Genomic DNA, 23826 nt, shown 5'->3' on the forward strand with positions numbered 1-23826 from the left:
GCTTTTTCATTCCATTTATTTCAGAAATAAAACAAGACAAAAATCACTTAGCAGACACAACCAAAATCAGATGATCAGGCCTGATTTACTCTTTTCCAAAACTCATTAGGATTCTCTGTTCCAGCACAAAATACTCCCACCCAATCCTGTAATCCCATGTCTGATCAGTTAGAGAGCCAAGGGAATCCCAGAATATAGTAGGTTATCAGTTCATATTATTTTATTACACCTCTACCCCAATTAATTTTTCACAATAGGGTGGTAGATAAATGAACTGCAGAGCAAGTAACGTTCTCCAAAATTTAACAGAACAGCATTTAGTATCTATTCTTCTTTACCTGCCACCATTCCTGAGAATTCACACTTAAATGAGGATGTCAAAATACAACTCAAAGCAGACACAGAAATGCAGGGATTATTGACAAATCACCCCCAAACGGCTATGATTTGAATTTTTTTTACATTTGCCTGAGTTAGGAGCAGTAGCTGGGCTCTGAAATGCTTTGAATTTAGCTTGGACAATAATGATCCCATAACTGGGGTCCCTTTTTTTTTTTTTTTGTTTGTTTTTGCACAATTTAACTAAACTGCAGATCTGCAGATGCTGAGTAACATTACAACATGCCTCAAATCAGGTTTTAGACATATTTTCTAGATATCTACAGTCATACAAAAATGCTGCTTTAATTAAAAGGATGATCCTGAAAATTGGCCCTGGCTTGATCAAGGAATAGCAACAGCAGATTATTGCACTAAAAGAACAATTTCAGCAACCACTAGAAATAGTTTTGAAAGTTCTTGAATATCAATATTCATGCATTTGAAGGTTTATTTCTCAAACATTTGGCATGTTAATATTTTTTCCATTTAAATCCTCACAGATTAGAAAGAACAATTTACTCTCCTAGCCCTGAAAGGGCTGTAAGCTGTAATTAAATTAGTTGAACAGTACATGGCATAAGAAAACATCTTTTGCTACCTCCCTTATGTCAGTTATATCCCAACGTTAGTAAGCAAATATTATCTTAAAATATATATTGGGAATACAATCAAACTATATTTGGATTAAATTTTGTAGTTAGTTTTATCTCTATCATAAGGAATGAGACATACCAGCATTTTACTCAAACTACTGGGTATTATTTTACTTCTGAAAGGCCAAAAATGAAATTCAAGGGATGCATTTACAAATACAGACAGATAATTATTAGAAATACTGAACAGCATCAACTTTTTAACGAGTTTCTTCTTGAGGGCAATCACAGTGTCCTTATAGAAATTCTGTGTGATTTAGCCAGGAAAGTTGTACAGCAAACTCTTGTATTGAAGCAGTATTTTGATTAAATTTCTGTTTGCTCCTAGAAACTAAGACAATTTCTCATGATGAGTTGTTTAAAAATACCCTAAGTTATGATCAAGCAGTAAAGCACTAGTGTTGAAAGGCACTAGGATTGGAGCTTGTGTTACCTGGTTTCCAGTACAGACAGCACTTGAGAGCTCAGTATATCACACCTGTAAAACACTTTTGTGCTTGGGCCCAAGTCTGCTACATTCACTGAGGTGTTGGAGAGGTTCTTGTGCAGCTGGAAGGAGGCAGAATTCAGAGCAGATCTCTTCAGACTTACAGGTTGGATCTTTCCTTGACAGACACACGACCTGTGGACTGTGTGTAGGTTCTAATTACATCCTGAAAATAAAACAACAGAGAATCTCAGGGCAAGTTCCATTTAAAGCAGAGAACTGCAGGAAAAAACTGAATCAACTGAGTTGTTGTTCTTTGGAGCAAGCACTGAGCCCAGGAAAGGCTCCTGGCAATGTTTCATTACCATCACAAAGAGTGGGTAACCAACCTGAACACATTTTATGTGATGTACAGTTACCTTCCAGAAACCCTACAAACCCCAGCTGAAACAAAGTCTTTGTACATCACCAGTTAATCAACATTTAATTGTTATTAGAGGGATGTCTCCTTATTTTGCAATTCTACAAGCACTGACTTCTGGCCTTTAAATCAAACAGGAATCAAGACTAATTTCACACTTCAAGAGAAGCCAAAATAATTCACAGCCAGTCAAAATGCAGCTACAAAAATCATTACCATACCTTTTTCCCACCTTCAGCATTGTATTTGTCCAGCAAAGCCTGGATACAGGCTCCATATTTAGGATGAACATCAGTAAAGTTTTTCACCTGCACAGGAAGACAAAATAGAAAATACAACGAGCATTTTTTTCCTCCATTTCAAAAGGATTCTTTACCACATTTCCTGGGCTAGAAGCAGTAGGTATCATAAGGAAGAGAAGTTTAATTTTGATCAGTTCTAAACAAGATATGAACATCTACAAACACAATTTATGTTATCCCAATTTAAACAAAGTTTCCCTGGGAAGGGTCCAATCCCTCCCTGGCCCTCACTGCTTTCCTGTTTAGAGCAAAAACTTACTCTGGCAGCTATCTGACTTTTGAAACACCAAACTAAACACATGTTCAACATCTATCCCATTCTTCCCCCCAGGAAAAAGTTACTTTAACATGTTACATATTGATGTTATATTGTGTGAATAGGCACAATATTTAATTACTGAGTAAGAAAAATCCAGCCTCTAAAGAGAATTCCTGATCTTCCTTTCCAGAAGCCATTATGCCAGCATTACTAGACTGGTAGAAACCCTGGAATAAACCCCAGAGAGGGCACTTACAGCTCGTTTCTGAATGAAGAGTTGGGCATCCTTCAGGTGACTTGCGATGTTTTTACACAGCCTCTGGCGCTCCTCTTCATTCAGCACTTTGAGGTAGAATTCCCGAACCTGGCCGTTGGAAGAAAAGGTTTATTTTGATATTCCCAAAAGCGAGTAAGAACAGCTTTCACTTCCTAGTCAAGCAACACTTAAAATACTCAAAATGTTTAAAAGGCAGCCAATCTGTGAGGGCTCTTTTTTGCAGCCAACAACTCCTTCTCCAGACACTAAAGGCAAGAAGACAAGTCAGCGCCGCTAGGTAACAATGCCCAAAATGTGAATTTCAGATTCTATGAGAAGTCACACTAATGCACACCCCACACACTCCTCACGTGTTCCAAGCAGTACCAAGCCTTCCCACAGCCCCACCTGGGTGACATTGTCCTCATCAGCGCTGTTGAAGCGCTGCACGTCCCCTGAGGCAAACATGCGGCTCTCCTTGAGCTGGGGCTGATCCTCGGGACCAGTGAAGCTGTTTGGGTAATAATTTGGGGCACCACCTGGGTAAAAAAATAAAATATCCCCAAAGCAAATCAATCAGAAGGCAGCACTTTCAACTAAGTCAGAAGATGTGATTTGCTTGGAGGAATCTAAACCAATTACTCAGTTACGATTAGTTTTATTAAGAACACCTCACAGCATTTTTCTGTCAACACCTTCAAGCCAGGACTCAACAGCACCTGCTCCAACCAGAATTTCTACAGCTTTTTTCAGGCAATATTGATTTGATCCAAGAATAAGAAAACCTGGCCACTCTCACAACAGTATTTCTCAATTATAACAGTCAGTCATGGCTGAAGTCTGAGGCAGCATAAAAATATAGTTATTTACATACCTGAAGTACTACAATGCCTCCCTGCGTAGGGGGTGTATTTTAAACACATAATGAACATAGAGAATGGCATAATAATAAATTCATTATCTGTTCTGGAGAAAGAGCAGCTGTGCTCAAGTTCCTGTTTTTCAAATATTTCCCTCTCCTCCCTCAGCAAGTGTCTGAATTCATAGCCCAGAGGAACACATATTTTGGCATGAGCCACAGCTTAAGTATATCCTTGTTTACTCTCAGGTGGAAAACAGCCACTATTGGGCAAACCCTGACAGAACAGAAGCTGCTCAGTAGAGGAGAAGTTACAGCACTACTCTTGGCATTTTCACTTCTGTCTTTCACAATGTCTCAGAAATCTGAAAGCAAAGCAGTTTAGTAAAGTGGACTGGGTCAGTCTTTAAAACTTGACTGCTTGTATTCTCCTACAAACTCCTTTTCTATTAAAGGGATTTTTGTTAAGTTTTAAACACATCCTAAGCTTCACTTGGTTTCCATACTTTTAAACAAACTCCTCACCCTGTATCCAAACATCCCAAGTCTGCTTTATTGGATTAACAGAGAAGATAGACACGCATTTGACACAAGTAGGTAAAGATAACAAACATGGATCTTAAGCCCCCTGTGAACTGAAGAGAATGCTGCAGCCCATGCTTAAGGATCATAATATTGAGAGCTGTTTTCCTGACTACCTTGGTTGTCAGAAACAGTCATTGGCCCATCCCTCTGGTAGTTGGCCACCCTGGCTCTGAAGGGACAATTCACAGGGATCTGGAGGTAGTTGGGGCCCAGGCGGTGTCTGTGGGTGTCAGGATACGAGAAGAGGCGTCCCTAAAACATTGATCACAAACCACCATTAACCACCACTTGTCAAGGACTGGGGCATGTCAACTCAGAGCTTTCACAAGCAGCAGAGTAACCAATGCTCCTCAGGTCAAACCTCCTGTTTACCTGCAGCATTTTGTCAGGGCTGGGCTCAATTCCAGGGGGCATGTTGCTAGGGTCATAAGCCATCTGTTCCACCTCTGCAAAGTAGTTGACAGGATTCCTGTTCAAGACCAGCTTTCCCACAGGGATGAGAGGGTAGTCACCATGAGGCCAAACCTTTAAGACACGACACACATCCAGTAAAATCAACATTATTACAGTATTATGCAGCTTAATTGCCAGGCAGAACTCACCTGATTTAAGTCTAGATTAAGAAAATACATTACTGAGTTTCTTTTCTCTTAACAAACAAACTGAGAAACATCTTATTTTAAGAAGCCTTTTGCAATTAACACAGAGTATTAATGCAACTTATTTCATCATCCCAGCATAACCTCAGCACTTGAGTACTTGAACAAAATACCCTCAGGGCCTTGAAAAGCTGCCTAGGGAAGCAGGGCGTGGGTAGAACAAATAGTGGCACAAATGTTTTCAGCTCCTTCAAAATGCTTAACTGGCTTAACTGGCCTTTTCTTTGCCATCTGAGCTGCATAAAAATATACTGATATTTTTATGAAAATATGCTGAACTTTTAAGTTCAAAGGTCTTTAGCCACCTGGGGAGAGCAGTGTTAGAGGTAAAAACATAGTTTACGCAATGCAAGTTTATGTGGGCATTTTTCAGTGAGCCATTCCTAGGAGCAGCTATCGGATGTGGGACAAAATGAGCCCAGCAAGGCTCAGGGTGTGACTCTGATCTGAGATCACACTTCTGAAGTGCCATGGGCTCTACAGGCCTGGATTCAAGTCCTATCCATATCTCCCTGAGGAAAAGTGACATCAGATATAACACAACTACGGTTTCATCTCCAGAATTTCTGGCTCATTGTGGCTCTACAATAAAGAATACACTTAAAAACTACCTGAAATTGAATATTCCCAGCAGTACAGACATACCTTAGTCAAATCAAAAGGATTAAAATGGAACCTCTCTGCCTGTTCAAAGGTCATGACCTGAATGTAGAAGGACCATGAAGGATAGTTCCCCTGGGCAATGGCATTGTAAAGGTCCCGTGTGGCATAATCAGGATCAGCAGAAGCCAATCTTCCTGCTTCTTCCACAGAAAGGTTTTTGATGCCCTGGTCAGTCTAAAAGCAACAAAAGCATCAGTTACAGCATGCCAAAAGTACTACAGAGATCATTCATCAAAATGCATTCTAACAAGATTTATAATCCAAGAATGAGATTGTCCAAGTTCCAACTTCCAATAACTTGACTTTGGATTTATTTATAGTGCATTCAACAGTTGCCTTCCAGATAAAAATCAGTTCACTGATAGTGCTCCATTAAGAAGAGAAAGATGCCCAAAGAAGAGTTTCTTACAGTCTAGCAAATGATTACTGTGTTAGCAAGAAGAAAGATGCCTCTCCTATTGGTTAAAGGTATGAAACTGATATTAAAGGCTTCCACACACCTTTGAGCTTAATTAAACCTGAAAAGTCACATATTTTTATGGTTTTTATCCAATCTTATCTACAGCTCTAACTACAAAAAAAAAAAAAAAAAAAAAAAAAAAAAAAAAAAAAAAAAAAAAAAAAAAATCAATACCTTGGCATGGAATTTGCAGTAAACTGCTCTTCCATCAGCATTAACCAGTTTGAAGGTGTGTGATCCATATCCATTCATGTGGCGATAGCCATCGGGAATGCCACGATCACTGAACAGGAAAGACACCTGAAGAGAAGGATCAAACACTATGAATGGGCTCAGCATATCAAGGAGAAAGTCTCCACTCCAGACTAAGTTTGTTTATAGTGTTAATCTGCATCACTGGCAGCTATGTTAATGTTGTTAGGAATTCCTTGAGGAATTTCTACTTTAGGTGTTAATGAAAAAAAAAAATCACTCCCTCTCTAAGCACAGTTAAGCAGGGACCATTTAAAATCATATTAAAATAAAATAAAAATAAGACTACGTAGACTTCTAAATGAACATAGAAAATACAGAGTTAAAAAACTGCTGTCACAACATGATTTTCTTAATCATTCCAAACAAAGTCACGGGAGAAGCTTACTTGATGCAAAGACTCAGGCCGAAGACTCCAGAAGTCCCACACCATGTCTGCATCCTTCAGATGAGTCTGAGGGTTCCTCTTTTGGCTATGGATGAAGGATGGGAACTAATTTGTTCAGATGCAGAGGAGGAAAAAGAGAAAAAAAAAGAAATTAAAGCTGTAAGATCACGGGGGAGAGAAAAAAAATAAATCACCTACTGCCACACCCTTCCTGCAAACAAATTAATTCACAGACCAGTAAAATTAGGGTAACATCAAACATCCACAATTAGAATAAACAGAGATAAAGAATGCTTTCATTTTGTGGTTGATAAAGTGAGAGATAAAACTGTTCAGATTTGTATATCTGTGTTTATGTGACTCATGAATGAATACAGAGATACTACAAAGTACCTGTGCAGAATTCCTGCACTAAAGGAAAGCCCCTGAACTAACTGCTGTCAAGCTCATGCCAGAAGACCAAAAAACCCAAATTTAATAAAAATAATTGGAAAGAAGCTTTTGAAGTGAAAAGTTCAAGTGAAAAGTATGAAACCACGTAAGTTATCAAGTTTTAGTTCCTTATTTACTTTTGTTTAAGAACATCTTTCCAAGTAAAAGATGTTCAGACAATCTGACAAACAATCAAGTTTAAAAGCATGTCAAAGCAGGAGCTTTTGTTTCTGAGGGAAGCCAGAACAAGATGTGAATGAAGTTTTGGGCTTTCTCACGAAGTACTCCCACCTTTTGTGCTTACTCACCAACAGTGGATCCCGAATAAAGAAGATGGGAGTGTTGTTTCCCACAAGATCCCAATTCCCATCCTCCGTGTAGAATTTCATGGCAAAGCCTCGGGGATCACGAACTGTGTCAGCTGAGCCAGATTCTCCAGCTTGAAGAAATATATGAACACACAGAAGTGTTAGGATAGGAAATGCATATAAATATGTCCTGAAAATAGGCCATAAAATCCTAAAAGGGCAGGGCTGATTGCAGTCTTTTCTAGACCAAGGAATTTTAGGAATATTTTCAACAATACTTCAGGCACTGTGAGTGTTCAAAGTGTGAACAAACAGCAAAACATTCAGGCCACAGTTAGAAGGAAAGAAAAGGTATATCCACTTGAACCAACTAAGAGTGGAATCTGCATTTTGCCAAGAGAGACATCACCAGATTTTAAGGCTGAATCATCTAAACCCACATTTATTTCTGTGCACCAAATCCCAGTGGGAAAGCTCTCATCTGGAAGGTAGCAATCTAACCAGCGTGCCTAATAAAAAACTATAGAAGAGCTGTAATCCTTTTAATTCTCCCTGCTTCAGCCAGGATGGAATTTTCAATGGGAATTTAGACCAGAGCACAAGTGCTCAGCACAACACCTGAGCACAAGTGTTCCAGAAGTGCTCAGAACAGCTAATGCTGAATTATGATGAAATCATTAGGACGCTCATTCTCTCATTAAAAACATAGTGTATTCCAGAACAGCAGGGAGGAAACGTGTCCAAACAGGGTAGGCAAAGGGAAGGGAAGGATGCAACAACCTGCTCCAGCAGGGGCCATATTTCAAACTCAACTACGTGTCCTTACCCTGTACAACACTCAGGACACCCTAAATCCTAAGGGATTTAACACTGGAAGCAGCCAATGGGCCAAAGCCAGCAGCTCCCTCAGCCTTGCTGAACTACTTTATTATCTCCAATACTTCCAGAACTGAATCCTCATGAGGATTTCTTTTCTTTTAAATACATCCACATCACAAATTATAACTTCCCTATCAGACAAGCTATTGATCACAACTAGCTTCAACTAACAGCATTTAAAATTTCGCTAGCTTGTGCATTCCAATCTTTAAGAAATTAGGGTTTATTTATAGAAGATTTTTATTTTTCTTTGCCTGGTATTTAGTTGACATCATTCATCCCCAAAACATTCCTGCAGCATAAAAGAGATCATAGGTATTTAATTTGCAAGTGTTGATTGTGATCCAAGCAGAAACAAAGCAAGCTTTCTGTCAGATAAAAACAGCTCAGGCTGCCCTCTCTCCCACATTTCAGAGAGAAAAGTGTCTCCAGGGAGCTCTGACAGAAAGGGGCAAAAGCTGCTTAAGGTCTTCCATGTAAGTGAATTTCAGAGAAGATGAACTGGCAGCAGAAAGCATTGAAAACACCCTTAGGTGCCCCACAATGCAAGCACTGCTCTCAGGGCACACATGTAAAAGACACAAGGAAAATTTAGAGCCTTACCAACAGTGGAGAAGCGGATGGCAATCGGAGTCCTTTTCCCAATGTGCTCAAACACTTTTGCCTTACAATACTGAGTAATATCATGAGTGACTTCAAAATAGCCAAAGGCTCCTGAAGAACAGCAAGTCCAAAATATCAGATTTAGGTATGTTCCTTCCACTCACTGCTCGTCTGTTGTTAACATACAACTTCAAGTCAAAGGGAAACATGGAAGTGCACCAGTTTAAACAATGCTCTAAACACTCAATTTACTTTCACAAAACAAAATGGATTTAACACAAACTATTTGCTCATTCTCTCCTCCCTAATTGACTGCTAGCAGCTCCTAGTAGCAGCACAGAAGATGCTCTCCTGCCAAGATCTGTGTATTTATCTGGGAGCAAGGCAGGTATTTCTTTAATCCTGCCATGAGTTGCAGAATTTTTGGTGCACCTGCAAGCTGGGTGAAGCAACAGAGCCCTTCCCACTCCCACAGAGGAGCTTTTCCCATGTACAGTCACATTTTAAATACAGCCTCATGTCTGCTCCTTCTATGGCAACGCATGACAAAAATCAAGGTACTAATTCTACCTTACTAAGATCAATACTGATTTTTTAAAGGTACAAGGTTTTTTATTTAAATATTAGATGAGTATCTTGCTTTGGCAGACATACATTAGAAGACAAAGCCAAATTCTCTATTAAGTAATATGCCAACAATAGTAAATAGAGATGAGGAGGAACAGAGAGAAAAAGCAGAGACTACAGGAGATATAGGAAAAATTGAAGGACTATAACCACATTTTCTCTCATTTTTGTAAATAATTTTTCAGTGTTTCAAATTTTGGCACTGAGCTCTTTTAAACCAGGCGTTACCACTGTTGTTTATACAGATTTATTATATCTAGTAACACTAAATCATAAACAACAATGTAATTTACGTGTCATAATCTACACCTTAACTCAAAAGCTCTTTAATTCTACAGAGAGAGAAAATAAGTGATTTTAAACATACCTGCCCCTTTTGCATGCACAACTCTCTCAGGAATCCTCTCTCTGTCAAAATGAGCCATCTCATCCGTGAAAACAACATCTTGGACAAGGAGAGGCCCCCGTGGCCCCACTGTCAGGACATTTAGCTTGTCCCCAATGGGGTTCCCAGCACCCGTGGTCAGCACATCTGGTTTCTGGAAGCAAGAGAAAGTCACTGTCAACACCAGAAATTAAACACCCTCTGGATCTAAGCCACACAATGTGCATGACTGTTCAACCATGACATGTCACAGAACGTATCAACAACAAGAAGTGGCAGAATGACTTCAGATTCTGGAGGAGGTTACAGAACATACAGATGTTTACCTAAATCACAGAGCTAAGTTTTAGGACAATTTAAGAAGGGGACCTGAAGTCATGTAAAATCCAGGAACGTTCCCCATGGTTCACAAATGTTTCTTCTAAAGACTACTGATCTTGCTTCAAGAAAAATATGGGATGGCAAAAAAAACCAAACCATAAACCAGGAGCAGTTACTGGAAAATAAGGGAGAAAGGAGAAGAAGTTAATGTCAGTACAGGGATAGAGACATAAGGAAAGAGCTACAGCCATACTAAAAGGGGGCTTCCATGATTAATGGGGTCTGGTAGAGTTATGGAAAATAATGGAAGTAGGAATACCTAAGGAGTCATCATTTTAGACTCCTGGACCATGGAAGGACTAAGATTAACACAAGCCCTAAGAAGGTCTACTGCCAAGAAATGTCCTATAACTCCAAAAAGCACCTGCACTAGAACTGAGTGTACTCCTAATTTCACAAAAAAAGACTCCAGTAGAAAAAACTTTATCTGATCACACGTAGGTTATACACTCCTCTAAGGCAATATTCCTATTTTACTAGGTCCTGTAGAAAATGCAGTGAGAAAAGCACATCAGCTCCAGAGACCTGATGGTCACAGTTCTCAGTTTTTCCTGGAGTACATTTATTGTTAGGAGCCTTGTAACGGACTTAGAAGAACAGGAAAACAAATAAGGACAAAGGAAAAAATAAAGGGAATAATGACAAAACTTGCATTGCAGAGTCACAGATTACGACCAACTAACAATGAATCCATCATCACACCTTGCACTACAGTGTCATAATTCCATATGGGCTCTCCATCCACACCATCCTACCTGAACCACACCCTCAGCCCCTCCTGAGCAGTTCTCCTCCTTTTAAAGCTCTACAAATGAAAAGTGATGATGCAGGGAAGGAAGAAGCAATTTTTGATGAGAAAAGCATTCACTATTCTAACAGTGACTTCATGGGGTTCCAATTCTTACCCTAAGTTCTGCTTGAAGGGGGTTAATCACTGCAGACAGACAAAATTCCCATCTGATAGAAGACTTTTTTCCCCCCAAAAGGCAACCCACAAAGGCAAGGAAAGCACAATTATTCACATCCACATCTCTGGATGAGGCAGAGAACACAAGGAGCTCCAGACATGTTTGTTTCACTCATATCCATGAATAACCACATAAAAGACATTTGACAGGGTAAGTGCATTTCCACTGTGTTCCTACTAATGTGCAACACACGCTACTCCAGCTGGCTTGAATTCCCAAAATACCCATGTTCTTTATTCTTCCTTCACCACTTCATTAGCATAAAGCTTTAAGCACAAATCAAATTCCTTTGGGATACCTGGATTCCCCACCTACACTGAAATGTGCACAAACATTTTAAAAGACAATATGTAACTGGTTACAAACATAAACATGATGTTCAGAAACTTACAGGAAAGTTAAAGAAAGCTAAATTCATATTTCAAGTAAAAAAAATCTGCTTAAATCAAAAGGTTATCTATAGTTTGTCATGGGAACTATGCAAGAGTAGAAATTGTTCTCAGTATATTTTCCACTGCTTGTTTATTACAGGCAAGACTATTCTATAATGCCAATATTTAAGGCCACCAGAAGTAGTTGCTAAAACCACAACTTGTTGACATTAGGGCTATAAAAAAACAGCGCTGTGGCTGTACAGGGTTTTTTTGTGTAGGCAGACTTTCCAGGGTTCACATCAGAAGTAAAGAATATTCATTTCTTTAGTGGAAGGAGATTTTCCCTCTAGTTTCAGGATAATGTTATGTCGGGCCCACAAAGTAAGTTCCAGAGAGGAAAAAAACCCACACCATGGTTTAAAGAACTCTCATACTACTTCTGGACCTGAGTTTGTTTGGTGCCTGTTTTCATCTGGCTGGGAGCTGCACACAGCCCAAACCTCAATAGGTAAGAACTTTTAAATCTGTATTTCATTACAGCATTAACCTGCCGTGGCAAAAAGAAGGGAAGGAAAGCCAGGAGAATTTTAGTCACTGCTGGGGTAAACAGTACACATCAAAGTACACACTTCCAGGCATTACTGATACTTTGTACCTTATACAACTCACTTTAAAATTCTAATAAGTCCTCCCTACTTTCTATCTTAAAGTCTCATAACTCCTTATGCAACGCAGATTTTGGGTTGCCTCCCAATCGCCAAATTAACCTTGGCCTCTTTTCAAACGCTGCTTTGCCACAGAAAAGCCGACATCCCTACAAAAAGAATTACTCATGGATAAAAAAGGAACTATTATGACACATGCTAGGATGTGATGGAGTCACAAGTCATCAGGTAGTTTTCACACTGTACCTTTGAGAACCAAGAGAAAAAATAAAATCGAGACAACATCTCCAGTGGGAAGTGAGACACCCACTTGCATCTTGCAACGTTGCCACTTAAAACCAGCACCAAAGTGTATTTAGTGGCAAACACACATTTCTGTCAGAAACTACACGTGGAAACTGTCACAGTAATTTGATGAAGAAGGGGAGTGAACTCTTGCAACATTTACAGTTAACCTAAATATCTGAGGTCTATTCTACATCTTCAGTGACTGAGTGTCATCCTGTTGATTACATGACCTTACGATTTCAGTCAACCACTTGTCCCAATCCACTTCACAGAATCATAGAATGGTTTGGGTTGGAAGGGATCTCCAAGGTCATGGAATTCCATCCCCCTGCCATGGGCAGAGACACCTTCCACTATCCCAGATTGCTCCAAGCCCTGTCCAGCCTGGCTTTGGACACTTCCAGGGATGGGGCAGCCACGGCTTCTCTGGGAAACTTGTGCCTGCGTCTCACCACTCTCAGGGAAGAATTTCGTCCTAAAAAATGCACTTCGGTCTGGTCAGCAAGTCCACAAAGAATATGCTGAGTCGGGAGGGAGACACAAGGATCAACGAGCCCAACTGCTGGCCCTGCACACACTGCTGAACGTGCTTTATCTTTTCTATTACTCCCTAGTCACATTTCCACTGGGCTTTACCGCCGTGGCAGCGAACCGAACGGCAAATCCCTGATTTAAAGGCGGAAAATATCACCACCATCTCTGCTCTCGGCTCGGGCACAGCGCAGTCCCAGCGCTGCCCGGGAGGCGCGGCCGGGGCCGGACAGCGCTGCCCGCCCTTATCGCTCAGGGCCAGCTGGCAGCCTCCGTCCCTCCGCTGCTCCCGGGAACGGCTCCAAGCCATAGGGGCGAGGCCGGGAAGGGGCCAGGGCGCCTCGCCCTCCACCGCTACCTCGGGGCTCCTCGCTCCCCGGGGCATGAGAGGCACGGGGGTAACCGGGGAGCAGCCGCGCCCGGCGGGTACCTGCGAGCCCCGGCTGCTCTTCCACTGCTTCAGCTGGTCCGCGGCGTCGTCCCGCCCGTCGGCCATTTTGCAGTCTCCGGCGACCCCCGAGGCGGCAAGGGCGGCGCGGAGGGGAGGGGAGCGGCGGGGCTGTGTCGGCTCCCGGTGAGGCCGCGGCCTGGCCACGCTGTCACCCCGCGAGGACTCTCCGCCGCGACCGCCGCGTCCCGCCCGCAGAATCCGCGGGTAGCGGGAGGCGCCGCCAGTACAGCCCAGCTCCGGCCTGCGCCCGCCCCCCGCTACCTCCGAGGCCAATAGCATCGCGGCTAGCCACCACCGCGGGTTCTGATTGGTCTAGAGGCACGTCAATCCGGCGCGCGGAGGCCCCGCCCACTCCCCAGGCTGTGGGGGGCGGTCCGGCCTCGCTGCCGCGTTTCTTTAAAATTCCAATAAAATACACTAATATGGAGCTGCCACAGGGATTTTTCGGCTGTAATCCCATTTCTGAGATACCAGGGCTTCCTTAAAGCTGCTGATGGCGGAAATGTTGTTCAGTGACAGAAGTTACACGTTTGGCACTGTGAAAACTGCTCGTACTTAGGGAGTTTCTGCGGCAGGGGAAAAAGTTGTTTGTAAATTGCAAAATCGAAGCGAGCAGTATATAACTATATAAATTATATTAGTGTGTAACTATGTACGGGCTCATTCTTGTATTGGTGCCGGAAATGGGGACAGGGGATTCACTAAGTTCGGTCATATGCACTCAATAGCAAAGAGCATTTCTTTGGTGACTGCAATTCTTAACCTTAAAAAACCACCTACTTCTGAGTTATGTGGTTATATTTACAAATTATGAGTAAATATGATGACAGTAGTTCTGATAATACTGAAGGTCACTGCCTTGGTGCCTAATGCATGTACTAAGGGTGATAAAAGTGGCAAAAAGCTGGTTATTTTTCCTATTTTTGAGGTAAAACCTTTGAACAACACAAATAATCCATCTTTAACTCCTTATCTTCCAGATTATATCAACATTCTTTCTCTTAATGGATACAAAGAATAGTCTAATATGTTATTTCAAGTTAGCAATTGCTTTATCTAGTATGTGTTATTATGGATTGGAGGGTTAAAGCTCCCAAATTCAGCTCTGTACTATACAGGGAATATCATTACTTCTATTCCTTTTCTTCAGAATTAAGAACAGCAAACTCCTTTTTCTTTCTTCTTCACCCTTTATTGGGACATTTCTTTCACGTCTTCAAGCCTCATAATCTTTTCTGCTTCAACATGATAACCAACATCATAAGGGCAGGGAAGATCACTTATGTTTCTCATATTTTTATATAAAATATGCATCAACAGACAACACCTACCACGCCTAGATTTAATATTAGGATTGCTTCTATAAGGTGTTTTTTTTTTTTCTTTTTTAATCAGTAATTGCTATTTCATTTTGCTTAACCAGCAAACTGGGGGAGATGTGAACATCTTCATGAACAGTTAATATTTGCCTTTCCTTTAAAGTTTAACACTTTAAGCAGGGCAATACGTTTAGATAAACTTGCTAGTCACAAATCTGTTTCAAATTAAGAGTAACTTGCAAAAAAACTTCTCTTTGCTTTCCTATGAACCTTTCTTTATTATATGCTAGAGGAATGGATCTATGTATATATTCATTCCTACATGTATAAAAACCGAACAAACAAACAAGAAGAGATTAAATATTGGCTAAGGAAATATGCAAAGCCCGACTCAAAAGCCAGGGGAGAGCTGGTGGCAGCACCAGTGGCACCTATTGCAAACAGTGTTTGCACTTCAGCTGAACTAAAACTAAGTGACTGCATTTCATAAGAAAGGTCACAGAAACAAAGCTCAAAGACACAAACACTTTTGTCTCTCATCTTGCTCTAATTTTATGTTTTTTTCAGGAAAAAAAAGCAGTGAATGCTTTTTGGTTTGAATTACACAGGTATATGGCTGTGGGTGTCCTCATTTATTTCCTTTTTTCCCCCCTGTCCCATCTTGATATTTGTTTCATGTGGTGCCTTATTTGCCTCCCGTTATGTATCTGCATTAAGTAAACAAACTTCAAACAATTCCAAATTAATTGTCTTTATTTACCTGGGGAGACTGGTTCTCTGCTGCCACATGACTCTCTGAGGCATGACCCAAACCACACTTCGCCCTTAATTAACATTTGGGGAGCTTAAAAGGCAGAGAGTGCTTAGCATTTGTGTTTTGTTGTATTTACAGTGAGTTTAAACACCAACTGCAAGGTCCATGTCACACAGAATTGTGCCATGAATAAAGTTTACTCGTAGCGCAGTGATTTACACCCAAGGGAAGGAACTGGAAATTAATTGAGTGAGGGTCAAAAGTGCCTTTTGCTTTGCTGATTAAGTTCCACAGGCACCCCAAGCTGTCATCCTGCATCTGTCAGCCCTCTCTGGCTGCCTTGGTCCTCGCTTCCTCTGTGATTAAATCGGAGTTACAAATGTTCCCAAGCTCCCTGCAACATCTCAACACTCTGAGTGCCTCTGGTGTGGAGCCAGAGCATTTAACTCCAGCACAGAGCATGTGGGACAAGAGGACTTTTAAAATAAGAGGTCAGGAAAGAGAAGCACAAGAAAGAGCATGCTCACTTCTTAATTAAAGTGATTATTGGTAAGAACACTTGTCACAGGATTGGGAGGCTTATTGACCTTTCTGCTAAAGATGTTCAAACTTGTATCTTCCAGGGGATCCAGATTATGCATCTAGAGATGAGTCTTGGATAAATTTTCTACCCTGAGCCACAAGGAATAGCATAAAAACCATAAAAACTCTGGTTCAGACTCACATAATAAAAATATAATCAATATTACTGAGTATATTTTCAGTCACAAATTCAGCTACTGCACGTGGACCAGTTATGAAATAATACAGTGAATCTGTTCTCAAGACCTGAAATTCTAATTGTCCTTTATAATTATCCAATATTTATATATTTACAGTACCTTGGGAACATTTTCCACTCATCCTTCTGCTGTTATGCCTGGCATAAACATCAGGGCACAGAAAAAACATGGCAAGAACAACAAAAAATAATAACATGACAGAGGATTGAGGGCCAGGTATGGCAACTACAGACAGAAGTAGGTTGCTGTTGTATTTTAGAAAGAAAACAGAGATTTATTAATAGAACCAAGTGATTAATGTCAGTTTTAATGCAGTAAACAGAACATTCTGTCTGTGCTGATTCCCAACACACACCCAGGGCAATTTTCTATCTGGCAATTACACAGCCATGAAGTTCATGATGGGAAAGGTCACCACCGTCTGTGGTGAGCAGAATGGATGTAGTAGGAGAGACCTGATGGTAAACTGGGGATCTCTGTATCTCTAAGATAAGTCTGAACACCTTTTGCAGCTTTGGTGATAAGTTTATCACTCAGTAAGTTGCTGTACGTAGCCTTTTTAATTTTGTGCTTTCAGTTACCAGAGCTATTGGAAAACATGGAAATACATCTTCAGAAGAGGTGGGCTTTAAGGGATCATTGAGGGGACAACAAGGTAAGGAGGCAGGAAGTAAAATCTAACTTTTATGGGAAACAGCACATTGGACTGTCACTGGACAGAGTGAGATACTGAGATACCCAGAAAATGTGAAAAAATCACCTAGAAGAGAATCAGGGAAAGGCAGATAGGAAACTTCACTTTCTGTTTGTCATTTTTCACCCTCCTCTGCGGTAGTTATTAGGGCAAGGTCTTGATTTAAATTCCTAGGAAAAAAAGGTCAACCTCAAATATAGAAAAGTGTGTTAGAATATTAATATATTTCAAACATGTTTTTCTTTGCTTCTCTCTTTCTCCATAGATGAGAATTACTTCAGTGATTTTGGAGCAGTTGTCTTCAACCTTTGAGGTTTGTATGGGATTAGTAAATGCCAGTGGTCCTAGACCTAGTCCTTTTAATAAAACATAGAATTTAATTAATCTATATTAATTGTTTCTAGTAATGTATTGCTCTTCTTAAACTACTCGTGATCATCATTATGAAGAAGTGCTTCATATTTAGGGCTGGAAGGACAGCTGCAATCTACTCCTTGAGATTAGTGAAGGAACAAAAACAGAGTAAGAAATGCAGCTCTTTTCATGTAGTGGGGTATTCAAACATCTCTAACATCCTGGATACCTCAGTTCTGTGTTTTTTTCTCCTCAGAGCTACATCATTAAAATGATTTCACATCACACACACACTTTTTCTTTTGTTGATGCAGATTTGATTTCCTTTCAAGTTACAGTGCCCACATTAATGTTTTTCTCCATTTTGTTCTGTGTGTTATTGTCTTCAGCATTGCCTGAAGCATCCACCCAGTGACAGTTCCTAAAACCTCAATTTTGGAACCCGATTCTGCCCATTAAAGCTTCATTCTGCATAAGGAAGGATTTAAAGCTAAACACAGCCATATTTTGTCCTGTTGTTACATTCAGAAGCTCTTAAGCTTTTAAATGGGTCAACCCTCAGTATGACTTGGTCACATGGTCTTTAAATTAGTCAAGTGCTTAATTAGCATTGCTGGATGTTTGCATGTATGAATATAGATGTCTGATCCAAAAGATACCTTCATACAATAGGTGTCATTTCACATGTTCCACAGAAAGAAGGGAATCCTGAACGAAGGGAGCTTGAATTTGCAGAAAATTAAAATGTTGTCTGCCCAGCAGGACTGGAAAAATCAGACTATTATTTCATTGCCAGGAGAAGTCAGATACATGCCTTTGAAAATTCTGGAGGTGTGTGTAGCTAAATGCATCAGCAAGGCTCTAGGCTGATGCATAGAGATTACTGATATAATTCATTAACACCAGTGATGATGCATTTCAGCATGGCTCATCCCTCAAATTTCAGTTAGTTTTGTTAAAATTTGTTCTTTACAGTGGTGATTTCTGAATTCCCTTGTGGATATGGGATCATGGCGCTGACTGGAAAATAAAATATAATCATCGGGAGCTTATGGAGAAAAACCAACAACAACAAATGCAGCAGCCAGTGGAATGGCAACAAACCAGATGGATTTGTGGTAACCACAGCAAATATGGATGCTGGGAAACAAGGAAGGGCAAACGAGAGGGTTTGTGAAATACTGAGAATGTCTTTGAAACCAACAGGAGGTAGAAATCCTCCAGACTTCGTCTACTCACCGGGGCACAGGTGAGAGGTTTGAGTCAGGCAGCCAGTGGTGTTTAGGTGTCCTGGGAAGTGCTGGATTGATCCCTTTCTGTTTCAGTGAGCTGGGAAAATGGGACACCCTGCAAGCAGAGGGACATCAAAAGCTCTGACCAGCTGACAATGGTGGCAGGCACACGTGGCACTTGTGTGCCAGAGCATCAGCCAGCACTCCACAAGGGTAGTAATCCACTCTGCTGACTGGATGGGTCCGCTTCCCATGGAACTGCTGCAAATTCCCAGTGCAGAGACAGGCTGCAAGATCCCATTAAAACAGCATTTTCTAGGTGTTTATAATCCAAAAATGTTTTCTCTTTAACTTTTTGGGTTTGTCCTGAAAATACACACACACACACACGCACGCACACGCACACACACTTTCATATATTTAAATTGATCAATTTTCAGTTACTCTAGCTGGTTAATAGATGCTAAACGTAACTGGCTTTTTAAAGATAATTCCAATGAATTGTGAAATAAAGGCAGGTTTAAGAGTCTGCTTTATTCTAGAAGATGGATGTGGCTGTCTCTTGAGGTGGTGTGTTTAAGAGGAATAACAACCATTGAGGTTTGTCCCTTGAGATACTGGCAAAGAGAGCCCAGGGAATAATTAGGGCACCAGCACACTAATTAGTATTGCTGGAATTGATAGGAGTTTCAGCACCTTTGAAAATCTGTTTTTATTTTGATGTGAATATTTTAGCCTTCTTTTTTTCACTTGAAGTAGATGCCATTCTCAGTCTGTTTTCCATCACAATGGGAGATATTTAAGGATGGAAGAGTGGCAAAAAGCAAACCACCTGCTTAAACATCTTCATTTTGACAACATGAAAGGCTACAAAAAATATTAGATAAATATAAAACAACTCTTCCAGCCCGGACTAATTGATCCAGCCCAGTGCCTGCCATCTGGCCAGCAGTTTGTTGGTGCCCTTTGCCCCAGCTCTCAGCATTTGATTTCCTGTTCCAGTCATTGCCTAAAAGCAATTAGTTCTAGATCATTATGAGTTGCAAAGATGGCCCCTGTTTTGTTTAACATTTACACAACTGCCAGGGACCTGCTTCTGAATTAAGAGTCCTGAACAAGCCCTTGGCTGTTTTTTCCACAGGTAGGTGCATGGAAAACAAATGGTGGATTTTTTTCCTGCTCTTTAAGCCCCAGTTCTTTTCTTGATCTAATTTTTCTCTTCACAGAAAATTCATTGCCTCAAATTGGTAAGCTGGAATTATGAAAGGTCAAAATATACAAAAAAAAAAAAAAAAAAAAAAAGGACCAAAATAATTCCATAATTACAGTATCTTTAGTTAGACATTTAGTCCATTTTTACACATCCTAAAGACGGCCAGCTTTTTATGTGTTTGAAGAGCTGTGTTTCTAAAATGTTAATCTTCTTTACAAAAGTTAAAATAATTATTTTGACCTATCATGGAAACTGTAACAAATTATTAGTGTGTTTTGGGTTTCATTTTTCCCCTGGAGGTTGATGCTAAGCTACCAGGTTAATTGACATGTTTCTTTCCAGCTCCTAATTACTACCTGCACCCTGGCCGGACATTTCCAAGATACTTACAGGAGGTTTACAAGCCCTTTACACTGCCAAGAAACTTATGATGTAGGGATAAAAATGAAATACAGAGCATAACTTCCAAACCACCAAACTCATAAATACACCAAACCCTCCTGCACAGATCTCCAGGGATCTGTCAGCATTCCTACCCAGCTTTGGTAGCATTTCCTATTTTCCTTGGATTGAGGGCAGTGGTTGAACAGCACAACTGGGTCTTGACCTGTAACATGGACTTCCAAACAATTTTAAGAGGAATACACATTTTTCACTTTGTTTTTTCCAATGCTTTTGGTCTAAAAATATTTGATGAATTTTTACAGCTACAAGAAAGAGCACTACCATAACGACTTTTGATTCCCCTGGAGTGAAAACTACTCTTTTTCAGCAGTCCTCTGGTTATCATATTATTTGAGAAGGTTCTTTTTTTTTTTTTTTTTTTTTCTTCCTTTTCTTTTGCTCTCAGTATGGTAGAGGGGTTCTTTACTTGTTTTCACAAAGTGCTAATCCCTCTTCAATTTGGTGTTTCTATCCATACATATTCCTGAAACTGAAAATAGTTTTCAAGATATGGAAGGCTGAGTTATCTTGGTTTTCTGCCTGAATGACAGATTCCTGAGGCTTTTCTCTGTCTTCTTCCACAATGATGGTTTCCTCCTTTTCCTCTTCACCAGTCCTACAGAGTGCAACCAATATTTCCTATCCCATTGTACTTGAGAATCATTTTTAAATATTACCCTGTGGACTGGAGGCAGACCTGGTCTATCCTCCTCTATGTTGATACTTTAGAACAGGGAGGTTTTGCTATGATCCATAATGACTTATCCTACAATATCCACCCTCCATTCTTCATTTAATTTAATCCTTTTATGCAATTCTGATACACTCTGAGTCACCATTTTATTGAGTGCCATTGCCTCCTGGCACCAGCCCCACTTTTACTGAATCATCCAGACTGTTCCTATATTTTTTGGGGGGGTCAGTTTCTGGCTGTGCAATGCACAGAACACTACAGAGCACTGTGACTTTTCCATCACAGGTGATGTGTCCCGGGAATTCTTTCCCAATGACACAGGCAAGGGGGGGAAAAAAGGGAGTTGGTCATCATCTCCCCATTGCTTCCAGCATGTGTTTCATCCCGAGTGGCAATAACAAATTGGTCTGTGTCAGCCACCTCCTTGTTGGAAGTATATTCCTGGGTTATGTGATAACAAACAGCCCTGTGTCATAACTGGAATTAGGGATCCAAGGAGGTGGATGGCATTATGTTTATTGACAAGGTGGTTCCTGAGCCAACAGCGCTAATTAATGTGTGCCTGTTCTGAGTTGACAACTAGGTTTGAAACCTTAGTATGGGATTGCTTCCCTAATGTTTTTTTTCCCCAGGATTTTACTTCTTGAGGTTGGAATTACAAGTGCTCTTCTGCTGTAGCAAAACCATGGTGGGATACACATTCTGCATCTTCACAAGATGGGTGAGATTGCAAAAGATTGTTCATTCACATAAAAACCAGGAAGGAACATGTTGGAGAAGTGTGACCAGTGCATTATGGAAGGTGCTTTCTGAGCAGCATATTCACTTAGAAAGTTTCCATTAATTACTACACTCACTTGGCAATAAATGTCCATCTACCAATTCCTACTCTTGACATACTGAGATTAAATCGTCTCACTGAAAAAGGTTTCTAAAATTTTTAATAAGGGTAATATAATTTAGTAGTGAATACTAGAGTAGTGTTACAATATTATACAGAAAAAAAAGATTTCTTTGAAACTCTTTTACAGATTCTTTGAGAGAGAAACAATGATTTTTCCTCTATCTCAAACTCTCCTGTTTTAGTGGCCTATTAGTGGTACAAAGCTTGAGTTTCTGGCCTGTTTTCCTTTTAAAAAAAGCCAATATTAATGGTCATGCTGGGTGAGTTATATAATATTTTTCACATAAGACTTATACATTTTAGATATAACTTAGAATTTCAGCCTAATTTTGGGCAACCACTCATTTATTTACTTAATTAGAATTATATGCTATTGGTTCTGAGGTATTTAAACATTATGAAAATATACCTCAAACTGTAACATATAAAGCATTGTACTGTAGATTTCTTTGCAGGTAGGCAAAGTTTTTTGGTGTTTAGTGGAAAGGGTAAAAAACTCCTGAGTTTACCAGAGAAATCAGAGATAAGAAGATTAAGGGTCATGAATAAAAAGGTACGATGTTCTATGCAAAAAGAGAATTCTGCAATTTAAGATATTTTGTTGTGGGTTTCCCCCTTATTCTCACATTTGGCTTTTTTTAGGAATTATTTTATTGCTGGAAATACTGGTGTGGGGGGTTTTTTTGTTGTTTGTTTGTTTTTTGTTTGTTTTTGTTTGTTTGTTTGTTTGTTTTCCCACAAACATGCTTGAATTATATATTTTTAAAAATATATAAATTATATATTTTTTAATATATATTTACAATACATATGCGATTTCAAAGTGAAGCACCCGAAGCCTCACAGTGTTTTTGATCTGCTCTTCAGCTGGGGCAGGGTAGAAAAAACCCAAAAACAACAGTGGCAAAGTTTCACTACCAGGCTGCACTTCCCTCTGTGGAACAATCTCTGCCACGGTGCTGAGTCTGTCTTGCCAGTGAAGAGAAAGAGAAAGGGATGCTCCCCCTTCCAGATGCTTTAGGCTAAGGATGAGGAAAGAATGCAGATTTCTGTTTTGAGTTTTAGGGACAGAAAGTCGGCAGCTTTGCTACCACGCAGTCGGGATGTCACCCTGGACATCTTGCGCTCCCCGTGTGCGCGGTGCGGCACATGCTGGTCCCTCTGTGAGGCAAGGACCGTGTGACAGTGTCAGTCACATCGCGGGCACAGGATCACCTGTGCCGCCTCTCACACATCCCCATCCCGCGAGGAGTGACAGACAGCCCTTATTGGCACGGCTGCGCCTTCATCCTTCCCCGCAGCATCCCGCACTTTGCTCCTTTTGGAGCTCCCCGGCCTGGAGCGGTTTAAAGGCGGCGATGTTGCGGCATCGCGGCCTCAAGAAGGAGGCAGCGGGTTACGTGAACACGGCAAAGCTGCTGATCCTATTCGGGATTCCTTGGGAAAATAAAAGGTTTAAGCACGACCAGGAGGAAGCAGAATTTAGGCACAGCCGGTGTAGATGATGATGGAGTAGTAGCTGGGAAGCTGTTGCTACACTTGATGTATTTCAGCAGCACAACAAATAACTGCAGCTGTTGTCCAATGGTTCTGAATGATCCCAGCAAGGCAGATGTGGGGTTTGACCTTGAATGTTCTCAGTAATTTCAATTCTTTTCGGCGCTGTTTGCATTGTAAATAACCACTCATCTCAGCATGTCCTGATAAGCTGTGGGGCATCCACTTCACAGCACCCTTAGAGAGTAATACTTTATTTGGCTTCCTGGCAACTTCCTGGCTGCTCAGGGTTATGAAAAATACAATATTTAGCTGTAATTCTTTCTCTATGGCTGTTATTTCCATTGGCTCTGTAATCACAGTGATAGTCTTGATAATGTTCTTGTCAATAGTGTGTCCCTGGCTAATAAGGGAGAGCAGAGGATATGAACATTGTTTCAGGAAACATGACACACATCCGTTGCAATTGATACACGTAATTT

At 40.6% G+C, this 23826-nt stretch overlaps 1 protein-coding gene across 1 annotated transcript; it reads right to left on the reverse strand.

Annotated features, from left to right (window-relative positions):
* On the reverse strand, positions 1 to 13580 carry CAT (catalase). The gene is made up of 13 exons (XM_083863398.1): positions 13437 to 13580; positions 9782 to 9953; positions 8788 to 8898; positions 7306 to 7436; positions 6566 to 6670; positions 6100 to 6225; positions 5448 to 5639; positions 4516 to 4668; positions 4257 to 4395; positions 3108 to 3238; positions 2700 to 2807; positions 2104 to 2190; positions 1 to 1687 (listed from the first exon to the last, which is right to left on the reverse strand). The coding sequence occupies exons 1-13, from the start codon at positions 13500 to 13502 to the stop codon at positions 1622 to 1624; spliced, it is 1587 nt and encodes a 528-aa protein (XP_083719524.1). The 5' UTR covers positions 13503 to 13580; the 3' UTR covers positions 1 to 1621.
* Between the last annotated feature and the right edge of the window lie 10246 nt (positions 13581 to 23826).

The sequence above is a fragment of the Zosterops lateralis genome (genome assembly GCF_965231275.1).
Source record: "Zosterops lateralis genome assembly, chromosome: 6".
In the NCBI taxonomy this organism is placed as follows: Eukaryota; Metazoa; Chordata; class Aves; order Passeriformes; family Zosteropidae; genus Zosterops; species Zosterops lateralis.